At 35.6% G+C, this 17,085-nt stretch overlaps 1 protein-coding gene across 3 annotated transcripts in view; it reads right to left on the bottom strand.

Moving 5' to 3' along the window:
• LOC112455570 (type II inositol 1,4,5-trisphosphate 5-phosphatase) overlaps positions 1–10,831 on the bottom strand; it is a 49,353-nt gene extending 38,522 nt beyond the window's left edge. For 2 of the 3 annotated variants that reach the window (XM_025017580.1, XM_025017582.1), the window contains exons 1-8: positions 10,770–10,831; positions 10,567–10,681; positions 10,094–10,274; positions 3,646–3,780; positions 3,447–3,559; positions 3,214–3,356; positions 2,914–3,087; positions 2,673–2,835 (exon numbers count right to left, since the gene is read on the bottom strand). In XM_025017580.1, the coding sequence (XP_024873348.1) occupies positions 2,673–2,835; positions 2,914–3,087; positions 3,214–3,356; positions 3,447–3,559; positions 3,646–3,780; positions 10,094–10,274; positions 10,567–10,632 (975 nt within the window). In that variant the 5' untranslated portion in view covers positions 10,633–10,681; positions 10,770–10,831. The remainder of the gene's footprint in view (positions 1–2,672; positions 2,836–2,913; positions 3,088–3,213; positions 3,357–3,446; positions 3,560–3,645; positions 3,781–10,093; positions 10,275–10,566; positions 10,682–10,769) is intronic. The other variant, XM_025017581.1, reaches the window with a different exon arrangement.
• Positions 10,832–17,085: the final 6,254 nt, after the last annotated feature.

The following is a 17,085-nucleotide window of genomic DNA, read 5'->3' as shown; positions in this document are numbered from 1 at the left end:
ATGGTTTAATTTGATTCCGACATTTATAGTGTCCAAAAAAATATTTTAATTTTCAAAACGATATTTTTTTAGCCCTTTTCGGTCACACTTCCCGAGAATCCCGTACCGGTCACACTGGGTGAAATACACCCCAGCGTGTTTGCACGTGTATAGTTATTTGTGTAACAAGTGCGGGAAGTTGAGAATTGGACACGCGTGCGGAGTGGACGCACTTGTGTCCAATTCTCAACCCGCACGTGTTACACACACTATTTTATATCACAAGTGCGTCTAAAGTTTAAAAAAGAACTTGCAGAGGTGAGCCGTCGTGGTCGTCCTTGCAGGGCGAGGGGGGGCGAAGCCCCCCCGGGTTCTTAAAGAAGGATTTGCGGGGAGCTGTTTCTCCCGAGGGAGGGCGAAGCCCCCCCGAGGGGGGGGGGGGGTGGGGGGGGGGTGGGGGGGGGGCGAAGCCCCCCCGAGTCGAACAGTTGGGCGCAGGCGGGGAGGAGGGCGCGGGGGAGAGGGGCTCCGCCCCTCCCCCCGCCTATGATAAAAGCAACGTTTATTACAGGAGCAAACATGATGTAATAAGAAAGGTAAAACAACATTACGTATGCACAGTAGTCCAATGTCTTGATCAATAAGAATTGAATCAAAATGCTCGTAGGCTCGAAGCGTCTCCGTTTCGCAGTTGCATTTGCAGATTAGGTTTTCGCCGGCTCGTAGCTCGAGGGAACGGTGCCGGCACGTGCCGGGCTTCCCGACGATTCGCGTTTCGTTCCCGGAAGACGCGATCCCGACGACGGACGGTTTATCAATCGTCCTGGCGTGCAAATCCGCGCGACACACGTGCACACACATACACATCCGCTACGCGACTCCTCGACGATTTCGGGTACACGAGAAATTATTTTTTTGTGGACATCCTATAGATGTCGGAATCAAATTAAACTATACTTGTTTGAACCTTCCTAAGATATCCTACTAGCCTTATTTTTTTCAAAGTCCTAGCTTTTCCCGTTCCGGAGAAAAAAAAATTTTGATTTTTTAATTTAACGTCATAATTCCGGAACCACGTTGTTCTAGAAGCTGATATGAACGGTAATTTAGTGTTGAGTCATGAGGTTACTTTATGTGTGAAAATCAGCCTGATATCGCTGGGGGCATCCCGCCATAGGAAAACTGGCCAGATCCTTTAAAAAATCAGATATTTCTAAAACTTTTTTTTATATGTACAACATACATCATTGATATTGTATTTTAAGTTTAAAAACTTTTTACTAAAATTTTCTTATTTTTTAATTGTTTAAACAATACTAATTATTTAAATAACAAAAAACTATACTCAAACTGTTAACGGTAATCCTCTCTAACATATAAAAAATATTGAGTTGTTTGACATACATGCAAAGTCTTCATTTTAGTAATTTTTTATTGAAACGCTAACTTTTAGCAGAGATTGTACGGCCAATACATCCTTAAGCAGTAAGACGTAAGCTGTAAGGAAATCAACAATTTGGATTCGCTATCGCTTACGTTATGTCTTAAGTTCTTGACTGTTTGGCTGATAAACAAAGTTTTTCTATGTGCCCGAGCTTTAATATCTAAAATTCCTCGTTCCTTATATTTTTGATTATGCGGGGGCCCTTACGATAATATGGTTCTGTGATTCATAACATTTTAAGATCGTACTTAAGACGGTCTTAGGCTGGGTCTACAATGAGTCGCAGTCATAAGAGTCATAAGAGACTTTCGCACACGAATCGCCAATAATATATTATTTATCTTTGTTGTTCACCTTATTATTAACCTTGTTGTTACGAATCTTAAACAAGGATAAATGATGCATTGTGTGGATTATGCATGAAACGGAATGCATCCAGAGTTCAAAACTATGCCAACAGATATAAACCTACTTTGTAAGATACTTAATTTCATCGCTAACTTTATGACAATTCATAAATTTTTCAAATCAAATACTCATCAGAAACGATTAAATTCAACGAGTTTAATTTAGCATTGTTATCTCAAATACATTGCGTACATTATACAGGGTGTTTCAAAAGATTACTGCCAAACTTAAGTAGCGTATAGAAAGGTCAAAATGAAACAACTTTCAATTAGGAGAGCCTATATGTTCTCCGAAGTAATCCTGAGTCAGTGCAGGCCCTTGAATGTATGGAACTCGAATAATATACCAATGAAATAATTGTAATTTGCTATCCTTCCACTAGATTTATTTTGTTTTTATTAAGGTTTTGTTTTATTAAGGGTATCGTACGATACCTGGGATATTGAGAATGCGCCAGAGTTCTGTTAGAAGATGCAATGCTTACATTAAATGTAGAGGTCGCTAATTTGAACATCTTTTGTAAATTCTGTTTATAAATTAATGTAATCCTTAACAAAACCTTAATAAAAACGAACTATAGCTAGTAAAAGAGCAAATAACGAGTATTTCATTGGTATATCATCCGAGTTCCATACATTCAAAGGCCTGTACTGACTCAGGATTACTTCAGAGAATATAGGTTCCTAATCGAAAGTTATTCTATTTTAACTCCTCTATACGCTCCTTAAGTTTGGCAGTAACCTTTTGGAATACCCTATATACTGAAGATGTGAATTGACAAGTACTTTGACATGTATGATTTTAAATTAAATTTATAAAATTGTGAATATTAGAAACTCACCAACTTCCCCATAATTCCCGTTCCTACTGTGTCAGTACACACATTCTCAATGAATGGCACATGAGCCTCAAGTGCATATACCAACAACATTATGCCCACTAATCTGACAAGAGCAACTTGCGTATAAATTCCTCCAGGATGAAGTGAATTGACTATAATTTGCCTATGGATAAATTTTTTAAGTTAAACAATTGCTGTGTGCTAACACATTACTTTTTCAGGTTCAACACAAATGACGTACCTCCATTCTTCTTCTCTGGGAGTTTCGTGAAATAGAAACGCCTCTTTGCTTAAATCTAATTCTTGGAATCCAATAGCGTATATATCTGGTGGCATTTTGTCTATGCTCAACCATTGATCTAACTTAATGCCATTTGGGGGTTGTCCATTTACGTTCCACGTGCAAGTAAGTATACTATAATTATAAGTAATCATGTTACATATGAATAATCGTGATATGCACGAACACATTTTTTTAATTTAATTTAAAAAAAAAAAAAAGATTTGGAATGCAAAGTCGTAATAACGTGGGATAACGAACCGAAATGTTTTACTATACGTATAATCATCTTCTTTACAGGCCATCTGATATCGTACCACCGATTCTCTTGCAGCTACTGGAGATCTACCAGAGGCGATGCTTTGTCTTGGTATTGCTAAATCATGATTCTCAAGATTGAGCAACTGTAAAAGATAAACTTTTACTCTACAACAGATTCCATCACTCTTATTTATTTCTATAACATTTGTTATTATTATTATACATTAACTCACAGAATCGACAGCATCTTGCATATCTTTACCACCAGTAGTTAAATTTCTTGTACTTCTCGTTAGCTTTTCGATCCACGAAAATTCTGCCGCTGGGCTCTTAGCTGTCTGATACACTAAAATCACAATTATTTTATTTGAATATCTTCTATAAATGCCTTCTGCTAAAAATTACATCAGATGCATACGCGCATGTACATACTTTCTATCGCTCGAAATATCTCTGATACTAAGGAACTGGTTGCTTCTCCAAGTTTCATTTCAAATATCAGACGAAGTTTTCTCGATGTGATATTCATGTATATATCAAGACCATCCTGTGCTTCACCATTAGTATCTTTAGTTAAAAAAACAAAGAAAGGAAGAAGTTTTAATTAGGGAATTTTTAATTAATTACAGATATTTATTTAAATAATAAAAAAAATCAAATTAAAACAGGCAAAATTTTTAGTTACACGATTTAATTACTTTAATTATATTTTTATGACAAAAAATCAAAAGAAACACAAACTACAATAACTTGTTTCAAATTTAAAAACTAAATAATGCAAGTATTTTTAAAAGCTTTAACACAAAGCCCTAAATCTACAATTATTGCAAAATTGTTTTAAGTATGTATGATTAGTTTATTGCCTTTCCCCGTAGGGCTTACAAAGCGTTTTTGTGAGGAACGTACCCAAACCTCTTACAACACATCCCCGTATTACCTCCTGGCCATTTGCGACCTCACAATCTTTATTTTCCCGGTCCCTCCCCGTACCCCTCTTCTTCTTCCTCTGCTTCCTCCGCGTTGTGTTCTTCTGTTTCCCTCCTTCCTGTCACGGCTCCTCCCTACTTAGCCCACTCTCTTTTCCTCTTATCCTCCTTTTCCTCATCCGAGTCCATGAGGAGCTTCTCCTCCATCCCTTTGAAGATCTCATCTTCCTCGGATCTTCCTGCGCTCCTGCAATCTTCACTCTTCCTTTCTAGTCTTCTTTCTTTCTCTTCTCTCTCCCTATCCCTCCGCTCCACTGACTTGTCCTCATCTATCTTCATCCCTATTCTATTCCCCGCTCTCCTCCTTGCCTCCAGCACACGCCATTTCTCCTCCTCATCCCCCAGCCTCCCTAATATCGGCCCCTCTCTGGCCAATCACTTTCACCTCTCTTATCTTCACCTTCACCTTCAAACCTTCTGTGAATAGTTCCTTTACCTTTTCCCAATTTGATTCCTTCCCTTCCCATTTCTCCTTCTCGATCCTTATTATCACATTTTTCTTTCTCATTTCTTCATCGTTCCTTCCTTTGTTTTAAGTAAATAATTTGATTAATTTTTTCCCTCACATACAAAGCATAAAAAAAGATATGTACATATGTATGTATATATTATACATATATGTAGGGTAGACCGGGGCACGTTGTCACACATTTTGTTCAATATTTTTTGTATTTTTTACATTCAATATTTAAGAGTACTTTGATATGCCAAAATTTCGAGTAAACCCTCAGCTTCAATTGGACAGTATCGAATTTTGTGTGATTGTTACTCTACAGTTGTTACATAACAATAAATAACGACAGGTCGCTTTTGACAACGTGCCCGTGACCGGGGCACGTTGTCACATCAAATGTAATTGCATGCAAAATGTTATCAAAACTATATTCAACGTAAATATCAATATATTATAGTGCTCTGCAATGTAAAAAAGTAAAATCCTTCACAGAAACATTTATTTTATTTCAAAAAAGTACAAAAAGCACGAAATTTTCGTCTTAATCTAAATACAAGAATTCCACTCAAATGCGCAACTTATTGATACTCGACTACTCTCGCAGTTTTCCGTTTGTAGGAGCGCACCATATCCCAATTGCACCTATGACATTAAAATTTTTGAATTAACGTATTATTTTTGTAGTGACAACGTGCCCCGAAGGCATTTTTTTACTTCAAACAGCCTCATGGCCGACACGTTTGAGATATTCATAAGGTTAAGTATTGCACGCGGTAGGTAAAAGTACATACTTTAAGATAATATAAAGGTCTATTCTAAAAAAATATAAGCTTCATGTCCAGTACGTTGAATATTAGACAATAAAATTTTACTTACGGTCGCAAAAAACTTTCAAGTTGATTTTACGTCAACACGGCTGGAGCAATCTCAACACTGTAAACACACCAAAGATGGGCATACACTAACACGTTTTGGGAATGACGGGTGCTGCCCTCTGATTATTTGTTTTTTAAATAAAGCCGATGTGACAACGTGCCCCGTGTGACAACGTGCCCCGGCCTACCCTACATATAAAAGAATTTTTTCTATTTTAATTTACATCAGAAACGTACTCTTTTGATTTGTATGTCATGTAACACCCTATATAAAGTTAATTGTATACAGTAGTAATTATAGTAATTATTGAATAAAGTCAATCCAACCAGCACTGTCTTTTAAGGCCGGTGTCCACGATGCTAGAACTTGACACAGGCCTTTAGCCGAGCGTACATCAGTGAGCCGCGCGCCTAGTACTTATAGTATGCGCTCACTCATACTACCAGGCGCGCGGCTCACTGACATACGGTCGGATAAAGGACGGCGCACATCGTTAAAAACGAGGCCAAAATTCATTTTTTACGACTTTTTAAATACGTATTTTTAATTACTAACAATAAGTCTTATTATATGACACTTCAAAAATATTATTTCACTATAACATTTAATCTAAGTTATTTGTTCATAGAAAATATACGGTTGTTAATAAAAGTAAGGAATTTGTACTTTAAAATTCTATTTCTATAAGTTTGCAGCAAATTTGCTAATATAATCCATAAAATAATTATAGTACATTTTAAAATCTTTATTTTTTCCCTTTATTTTTCAAGCAAATTCAACATATAGTGATAACTTTTGTAAAGTATTATAATTATAAAGAGGCCTTTCTTTGCCCGAATTATACATATAAACGTTATTATTATTAAAAATGTAAGCAAGTGTAAGCTAAGTCTCTTGGAAAAAAATGGTCTGTATAGTATCCAGTTTAAGTATATTTTTCATTTAAGTGCGGATAAAGAAGTTATTTGATCATTTAGTGTGATTGCGGTCTCTTTCATTACATACCTAAATCACTAAAGATAGAAAAATCGTTATAGTACTATTATAATACATTAATAAAAATATGCAAACAAGTAAAAAAAATGTACTATAAGAAAACGAATAGCATATTATATTTATCTTTTAATCAAATGTATGTAATCTTTTTATAATTAATTTGCTATCTATTACTATTTGTTCGGAGGGTAACTTTACCTTTTGTATCTTTTCCAAACTGTAATTGTGTATAATTTATTTATAATTAACATGACAGTGTAATGACCGATAAAGCAAAAGTTAAAATTGTTTATTTTGCCTTTTTTTCCTCAAAATGCGATGACACTATATATGTTTTCAAAATCGCTTGTTCTTGACGCAATTACCGTATCTCTTGAAACACAAGATGCTCGTCTAAGTCATATGACAATCAAAACTAGTGAGAGTATAACATTATTATATAATAATTCCTATTTTGTAGTTGTTACAGAGAAATTTATTACGAAAGACCCTCCTGGCCGTCCATTAGTTGCTTTCGACAATGCTAGTGCAAGATTAAAAAGGAGAAAAGCGGCTGAAATAATAAAGCAATATAATGTTAATTAATTATACAGTGCTACTACTTCAAATCTTAGAAAAGCGGAAATAATAAAGCCGTTAGCATTATAACAAAAAGTACTAATGTAGTTAAAAATACACAAACAGTAATTACTCGTTTAACATCCGAAAAAGCCCTTAATATGATAATTACAGCAAAACTATTAAAGGAAAGTTATAAAATAAGAAAAAATAACATTAAGATCTTTTATTTAAATGTTGATGTAACAATTTTTTTTTTATTTTTACTGAAGTTATAGAATTTTGGCCGCGTTTTCCACAACTCGGCCTACTGTACGGCACTGAGTGGATTGACTTTACTCACTAATTACTATTTTACTAAGCATTATAGAAAAAAATAGCTCAGGACTTTTCGACTCAATTTTTTGTAAGGAATATCATTGTGTAAATAATGGGCGCAAATTTGGTGATACCCTGTATATTAAAAAAAGTATGTTTATTAAAAGAGCACGTTTCTGATGTAAATTGAAATCTTTGAAGTAGAAAATAAACTTAAATCCAATTCAAAATAGTTATCTATTTAGAAGTGTAGATATAAATAAATATGGAGCATTCCATGCCAAATCACCGAGGATTTTCCTCGACCATTTTTGATTTGGCAGAAATTTTTTTGTTTTTGTACTAAATAAAAGTAGCTTTCATGATTTTTTTTAGATTTTTATCTTTACCCATACTAAAGGTATGGGTTTTTTCAAAAATATGCGGTTTAAAATTTCAAATGCCTATAACTTTAAGAAAAAAGATATTGTAAAAAATGAGGTAATTCTTTTTTTTCGTTTTTCACTGTACTTTTCGAAGAAAATATCGATAAAATTTTTAATATAACTGTTTTTTTTAGGATTTAAATAAAAAATATTTTTTTCTCAATGCAACTGTTTTGACTTTTTTCAAAAAAATTTCAAATCCAAGACTTAGTTTCGAAATTTTTAAGCCATTGGTGAAGATGAGATTTTAATAATTTCGATTTTTTAAGGAACTTTCTTTATTTATTTTTGAAAATAATTTATTTTAAATAAGATAGACTCTACCGAAATTCAAAAATTTTTTATTTTTTAATTGCATTTTTACTTATTTTTATTATTAAATTAATTTTTTTTTATGAAATATTATAAATTGGGGAACTTAAGGGGATCCTGCAGTGACTGGCGAACTTCCTCGAGGTCAACCTTTCTAATTTTGTTTTCCCTATATCTGTCTTTGTCTAACGAAATGACATCTGTCCTTTTTTCGACTGCTCGCCATCTTACGCAAGATCCGGCAACTACTGTTGCTGCTCTTCTTGTCATCCTGCATCCGTATTTGCATCACTAAAATAATTATTAGATGGATCTTTTTTTGTACGCATTGAATCTTACTTCTACTTACACGATATTATTCCTACATGTTTTCCCAAGGGTGGATGATAAACATTATGTACGTATAAACTGTAGAATTTTTGTTTTAAGCAAATATTGTCGTCAGGTGACAGCTGTGTATGTGCCCCAATAAGTAATATTTTTAATTTTTTGGTGCTTTTGATATAAAATCGCGTTTTCCACCCTAGATTTTTGTGCGGACTTTAATTCTAGACTAAAAACTTGCAATTCTGTAAAGCCAATTAAAAGATCCATTGATTAACGATAATGTCGGTAAATCATACGGCTGCAGGATCCCCTTAACTTATAATTGGGGATAGCATGTGACACATACGCATGAATCGTCATACAACTGATGTACTCTTGTATTAGATTTATAATCTCGATTTGGAGAATTCATCGATGTTTTTCTTGTTGTGCAATTCAGGGAGACTCATTTTCACGTTCGTATCAATGGTATATCTTTTACATGAAGCACATCTTGTGATGAGTTGACAGCGATCGCTATAACTCGAGACGCCATATTAGGATAAAAGTAGGTAAGGAAATCTGTAATTCCGTAATTTTTTCTTGTTTTCTATATAAAATCGGAGTTTCCCTGAATCAGTGACGTATGTACTGCTATTATGGAGAAGCATTTTTAACTCTGTCAAATTAATACGACACTACATGAGTAGAAAGAAAATGGTAATTTTATCGATAAAACAGACGACTCCAGCATCACCTTAACATCAAACAATGAATCGGTAATATTATCTTGAAGTGCTGAAATATCTGCGAGAAAATGTCAGGAGAAAAAGGCTGGAACTGTGGAGAAACAAATCCTGGTTCCTCTATCACGACGTGTCCACACACACATCAATGCCTATTTGTGAGTTTTGTGCCAAAACGGAGACAACTGTGCTTCCCTGACAATTTTCTCGCAGATGTTTTAGCACTTCAAAATAATACTACTAATGATTCACTGCTTGTTTGATGTTAATATCTTGGTTGTGAAACGTATTGTCATTCATCTTGAAAATCGCAGAACACTTACAATGCTCTCATAAACAAAGCGATACAGCACGATAACTAATCACAATAGAAAGACATGATAAACAGGAAGTTACTTGCTAAGATCGCTGCTGGTAGCACTGCTTACTGCACATTGCAATGTGCTTACTGCACATTGGTATAACATTAGACAATTTTTGGCGATCATTTGGTATGGTTTGATACATATACCAAAGTTGCTATCGGTGGTTGCTATTGGTTCTGGTGCAATTTGGTACCCTTTGGTTGCTTATACCAGTCACGCCAAAAATCGCCTATTGTATTAAAGCACTGTTATAAACGCTCAGAAAAAATTTTTAACAGACCACGTATAGTTTTTCAATTAATGTTCATAATTATATCAATATACAAAGTATCAGATAATAAGCTAACCACTTCTCGTGGACAGGTAGAGTAAATTAAACTGAAGCAAAAAGTCTTTGTTTTGTAAGTTTCAAAATAATTAATGAAAAATGTACAAAATGGGAAAGAACTTTTTGACCTGCCTACAAAGAGTGGGCCACTTATTACCTAATATCCTATATAGAATTAATATACAACATATAGAAAAGCTTGAAAGATACCTATACCACATTTGAAATCCTGATCAATAGGCAATATTCCTTCCAGAGTAAGATCGCTATACACCTGTGGTGGTGTTCTTGAAGTTAGAAAGATTGCTAAAGCATGGGTTGTGCCTTTGTAAATAAGAGCTATATATCTTGAAGATTGTATCCAGCCTTGTATTAATGACGCTTCTGTAGCCTTAGATTAATATAGTTAAGGCATTGCAAAATGTATGTTATTCAGTAATATCAAAATGTGATAATAAAATGATTTATAATTCAACATAGTATTTTTAAACAATAATAAATTGCTATCGATCAATGACAGTGAGAGGTTTCCATCAAGCGACACAAGTCGACAAAAACGTCTTTCTATCTTTATTTTTTTGGCAATAAGTAACAAAGACAGAACGACACTTGTATCGACTTGTGTCGCTTGCTGAAAAGCTCTCAGTATATATCTGCTATTCATTAAGTTCAGAAAAGGATACAGTTACAACGGTCTCGCCCGACACAAATTTTGATTGCACTATCGCTAATGGCTCGGATGTCGACATCTCACTTGTTCACCGTATATAAGTAATCAATTAAAACTTATATAATTATCTGAAATATACAATTTATGTATATCTGCTTTATTTTGTATGTTATAATGTATAATAATGAAAATAAACAGTCACTTTTGACAACTCACTTCTGGAACTTTGTAAAGCGAGCAAATAAGAACTGTATATATATATATATATATATATATATATATATATATATATATATATATATATATTATATTTCACGGTCGATATGCACACACATGGGATATCTCAGGGATGCGTTCAGAAATTCAATCTGGGTAACTCTAAAGGTGCTTTTACATGGGAGCGTCGAGCGCATGAAGTTAAGGCCATTGCACACAAAATTAGGAATGAGCGCGTTCAGCAGACCAAGCTGCTCAGTAGCAGTCGAACATGATTGGTTCTTACTTTTAAAACCAACCAATCAACGTAGAGTGTTGATAAGACGAACTCAACAGTTGTATCTGCTGAACGCGACCAATGTTTGGTGTAAAGCGGGGAGCACACACTTCTGCACAACGCATAATGCGTAAGCATAAGAAAATTGATTGGTCCATACACATGTGCATAAGGAAATAGACCAATCAATTTTCTTATGCTTACGCATTATGCGTTGTGCAAAAGTGTGTGCTCCCCGCTTAAAGCTATATCCACACCTTGAAGGTCAATCCAGACAAACTTGCATAGGTGCATAACCATGTGCATAAAGAAACGGATTGGTCTATTTCCTTATGCACATGCATATGGACCAATCAAATCTCTTATGCTTATGTTTATGCGATATGCAAGTTTGTCTGGTTACGCGGTTACGCGTTAAGGCTGATTTATAGAGACCGTAACCGTTGATTTAAGCCGCAATATTTAAGAAATTGACCAATCACAGTCGAATGTGAGAAGAAAAATCGACTGTGATTGGTCAATTTCTTAAAGATTACGGCTTAAATCAACGATACGGCCTCTATAAATCAGCCTTTACGCGGAAAATACATGCCATGTGACCGCAGCCTAAATGGCCTAGTTTACACCGATCTCTTGATACGCGTATCAAATAGTATATTTGAACTGATCAGCCAATAATCAGACTTATTTACTAGTTATTTACTATTTAATACGCGTATCAAGTGATCGATGTAAACTAGGTCAATGTGTTTCATGGGCAGTGAAAAGCAGCAGCAGATCGTACTGATTGGCTACAAAATAGAGAAGTTCTCGAGTTTCTAGATCTTTTTTGGAACCGGTATCTGAAATTTTTCCAATTTTTTGGGAAATAATTGACCCTTAAAGAATTGTATATAAAACAGGAGTAGAATTTCCCGGGAAGTGCCATAAAGTGTATAATTTTTTGTTACCGATTTTTTTGGAAACCGGTATTAAAAATTTTTTCACTTTTTCGGGAAATAATTGACCAAATCTTAAAGAATTGTAAATAAAACAAGAGTAGAATTTCCCGGGGAGTGTAATTTTTCGTTACTGATCTTTTTGGAAACCGGTATCAGACATTTTTCCAATTTTTCGGGAAATAATTGACTGAATCTTAAAGAATTGTATATGCTTTTACATTAATCTATCGTATCGATTTAGTTAAAACCGGTTCAAAAATTTTATTAATTTTTTGAGGATGGGTGTTTGAAATGCACACGTAAATAGATAATACAGAGAAAGATAGAGAGTCTAGTATCTAAAGTCAATTACTAAAGGTTCCATGAACACACACAAGAGAACGGGTCATGCCTGTTTTGTCTACTAGAGAAACTCTAGACAAAACTAGAGTTCCTCTAGTAAGGGCCTAAACAGAATGGCTGTCTTATAACCTTAAAGCAGTGTTTTATGCCTTAAGTTTTTGTCTTATGTAACACACAATACTATGTTAATGTTTCCTGTCTTGTGTAGTATACGCGACGTATACTACACAAGACAGGAAACATTAAAGGTGGAAGCACATAAAATTGCAGGAGCCATGAGCAGAAGGCAGAAGCCATATGCGCATGCGCTGTGGTATCTGTAGAGCTCTACAAATACCATAGCGCATGCGCATATGAGTTCTGCATTCTGCTCATGGCTCCTGCAATTTTATGTGCTCCCACCTTAACACAGTATTGTGTGTTACATAAGACAAAGACTTAAGTCATAAAACACTGCCTAAGGTTATAAGACAGCCATTCTGTTTAGGCCCGTACAGTATTGTGCGTTACATAAGACAAAGACTTAAGGCATAAAACACTGCCAAGACAGCCATTCTGCTTAGGCCCTTAGGACACCGTCCGCCATTAAGAGGGAATTATGCGAACGATCGAGAGAGACAGCCTGAGACAGCCTCTCCACTCGTACTTTTCATGGGTCTTTGTCTCACTCCCACTTATAGCTTTGTCTCACTCCCACTAACGTCTTCCCCATTAATGACGGAACCAATCAGGAGTCAGACCGGGGTGTCCTAACTCTTACTAGAGGAACTCTAGTTTTGTCACTACATTGAAAGCGTAAGAGATGGTAACACTGCGCACCGATTCCCGCATCACGCGTGCATCACGTGATGAGGGAAGAGGTGGGGAAACGCGAGACCGCGCGTTCGGCCCGGCGATCCAGACATTCGAGAATAGTCCGTCGGCCGCAGCGGGAAGTGATCCGCGCAGTTCCTTGGGCCTAACAAACCCACGGCATTAACCCGAGTTCCCGACACCGCGGACATACACACACAACTACACATACTCGCGTCAGTGCAATTGAAAAAAGACACGCCTCACGGCTCATACTTGCGTCAGTGCAATTGAAAATAGACACGCCTCACGGCTCATACTTGCGTCAATGCAATTGGAAAAAGACACGCCTCACGGCTCATAAGACTATTGGTTCGCCCTGGCCGTTTTCGCGGCAGTATTGCCTAAAGCAGGCCAATAAACATACGAAGAAGAAGAAGAAGAAGAGAATAGTCCGTCGTTGCGTTAACATCTTTCTGAGTCACTTCGTGGGCCTTCTGCCGTAGAATTCTCTCGAAGCGAGAGACGTTATCGAGACGAGTGTATAATAAGTAACAGACAAGATATCTGTTTGATATAAGAATTCGTATCATCGGTACGACACAACGTTCAGAGAGACGATTGAAGGAAGGTATCCACGGCTATTATCTCAAGTCGCGCCATTATTACGCAAGGACTCGGCGACAAAGGGCGGCCATTTCAGGAGAGAACGATCTCATGTTCATGAGGCAGGGCAACCGCCCTGTGTCCTCACACTAAGTATATGGCAATTTGAGGCCATTTCCTGGTATTTGACGGACGAGTTCCTGCATAAGGAGGATCTCAACAGAAAGGTAACTTGATGATTTCCCTGTTGAGCCATTGATCATTTCTGGTGGTCATAATCGTCTGACCAAAGACAGCGGATATCGCTATTCGCTTACAGTCGATCGAACTAAGAGGATCTTTGGTTACAGGAGATCTCGAGATCTTATTGCTCTGGTCTTTGTATGGCCATGGAGGTATTCATTATTTATTCGTCTACTGTGGGACGTATGCTCTGGTCTTATTAGACAAGGCCATGTTTGTTCCGTCCATTTTTTGGGACACAGACGTCTATAAATAAAGTCAAGGAAACGGTTGCAACGACATTTAAGCACATTATTTCTTTTGTTATTTTGCATATCGTTATACTAGTCACTGACAAATAGTACTTTTTTATTGTGAAATTATTTAGTATTTTATCCGTTTACTTATCCTAGTTATCGGGAAAAAGACTAACTAAGACTGTATATATTACTTCGAAATATCTTTTTTGCGTTATAATTCCATATATAGTGCGTGCGACGTAGATTCAAGTAAAGAATCTTTATTACACTCTCTTTCTAAATATTATCGATTAAGTGCATTTCTACGTGTAAATACATATTCAAATACTCTAATTATCAATTAGTTTTACTAGGAATAATTACCGCGAGTAATTATAACGAAGGAATAAATTTTCTATTAAGATTTCAGTCAAACTACGCGTTTCAGAAGTATAATACCGATTTATACTCATCTTTGATATAAGATTTTATATGCTTTATGTTTTATCTTGGTGGAATTACATGGAATAATTATTTAATTACAGAAGTGAAGATTGAAATCCTATAAAGAAAGTCTACTTTAGTTACGTATCAAAGGACTTAACTTTACATTTAATTAAAGAAAGATTCATTTCTTTCATTCTTCTGGACAATAATCGTTTGATAGATAGAATTGAAATACAACTAATTATTCTATCTAATCAGTTCTACATTGATTTATATTTTATTGTAGAGTTATGTGGGGTGATGTGCAACACTTTCACGCGTTGCTCGGAAAACATATCCAAAAATCAAATTCTTGAATATATCATGGCTGTATAATGTAGAGGAAGAAAAATACTACAATTCTGCGTGATTAGATTTTCAAAATTTTAAATTTTTCCTAAAAAATTTTCGAGTTTTCAAAAAAAAAACGTCTGTTTTAGCATTTTCAAATTTTCTTGGGGTGATGTGCAACACAGGTAAAATTAAGGTAAAAAATGCATGAATATCGACATCAATCGACTTAAATGTTAAATTTGGGCTTCTTAAATACAAATTAATCAAAATCTGGTGAACAAAAAATTTCACTGTATTGTAATTGACCTGTGACAAATGGAAATTTTACAAAAAAAATTCATTTTTTATTTGATTTCTTATTTATTTATCGCTTAAAAATTAATATAATGAAAGGAAAAACGCAACCGGATGATCGCTTTTCAACAATTTTATTGCTGCCCAAATTAGCTCGCAATTGACCGGAACAGCGATACCCTTATTTTTATACTTTCGTGGCATAATGACTAAACACATTGAAAAATGCATTAAAACACTTCATATACACATGTTCCATCGTAAAATAACAATAAACTAGCGAAAAATGAGTGTTGCACATCACCCCAAAAAAAGTGTTGCACATAACCCCAAACACGCTATTTTGCGCGGACTGGCGCGACACCAACACAACGTAAGAAAATCACAAAATCGCTGTGGATTATCAAAAGTACTTAAAAAACTAACAATATAAAAATATTTACCTATAAGATGACCTAAAACCAATTCACGAAATCACTATATGAATGTAAAAAGCGAAAATTACATTGAGCTCGAGAAATTTAACTCGCTTTTCGTATAGCAAACCAGGGTGCGTGCCATCTCGCGAGTTATTTATCTAAAACAAGGTACTATTGACACAAATAGATGACAGTATGCGGTTCTGTCAAATGTCGACATGCAGACGAATGGGAAACGTTGCACATCACCCCATGTTGCACATCACCCCACACAACCCTATGTATAATTTGACATGTGAATTGATGATCTGTATTTTGGTTTGATTATTCTAATCTTTTCTGTGAAACAGGAAAAGAGACAGTTGCAATGATTTGCGTTACTTTTCTGGTATTCACATATACTTGAAATTTGGTAAACTGCTTAGCGAGTTGAAGCATTGAATGGAAGACTGGTCTCCAACACTCTGATCGGGGATTCGAATGATTTATTCATGGAAGGGATTATGATTTTCTAAATGTATATGTACAATTCTTATAAATTCTCAATTTATGTTTATGCTTGATATTGCAATTCAATTGCTTTTTTATATTTCTTGCGAATTAACTAAAGAGATTATTTTCAAGAAGAAATTATTGCTTTTGCCTCCTTCTCCGCCTTCATATAGCCAATGTTTAATACTTAGGCGTTTACAATGGGTTTAATTGCCACGATGTGTATTATTTTTCGATAACAATTAATTTTTTTTAAACCGGTTGAAAAATTTAATTAATTTTCGAGGATGAGTTTAATTGCCACGATGTGTATTATTTTTCGATAACAGTTGAAATGAAGTTGCTGGCTTCACATATTATATGTCAACAGTCACTTCAATTCGTGGCTTTCGTGACTGTCGCGAGTGATAGAAAAGTTATTGCACATTTCTTGCAATTGAGAGAGAGAAAGAGAGAGAGAGAGAGAGAGAGAGAGAGAGAGAGAGAGAGAGAGAAAAGGATGATGCGGAAATCTATTGGCGTTAAATATAAATATACGCTATCATATATTTGCGTGTCTTATTACATATGTCCTCCGGGGCGAAGCCCGGGTAACCAGCTAGTAATAAATGATAGTTATTTGTGCAACAAGTGCTGGAAGATGAAAATTCACGGGTGCGGAGTTGACGCACGAGCCGAAGGCGAGTGCGGTCACCGCACCCGATTTTTAACTTCACGCACGTGTTGCATACCCTATTTTATGTTGCAAGTGCGTGGAAAGTGGTTTATCACGCACGCGTCGCGTGCGTAATGGGCCACTTTCCATGCACGTGTGACATAAAATACGGACTCGCAGTTAACCCAACCCGACAGAGGTCTCTACCGTATTCGTATGTATTTGACCGGAAATGAATGTCCGGGAAAGAATCTACC

Source organism: Temnothorax curvispinosus, unplaced genomic scaffold (assembly GCF_003070985.1).
Source record: "Temnothorax curvispinosus isolate PA1 unplaced genomic scaffold, ASM307098v1 QBEX01006213.1, whole genome shotgun sequence".
NCBI lineage: Eukaryota > Metazoa > Arthropoda > Insecta > Hymenoptera > Formicidae > Temnothorax > Temnothorax curvispinosus.
Note: the sequence above shows the minus strand (reverse complement) of the source record. Positions and strands in the feature narration are given on the sequence as shown.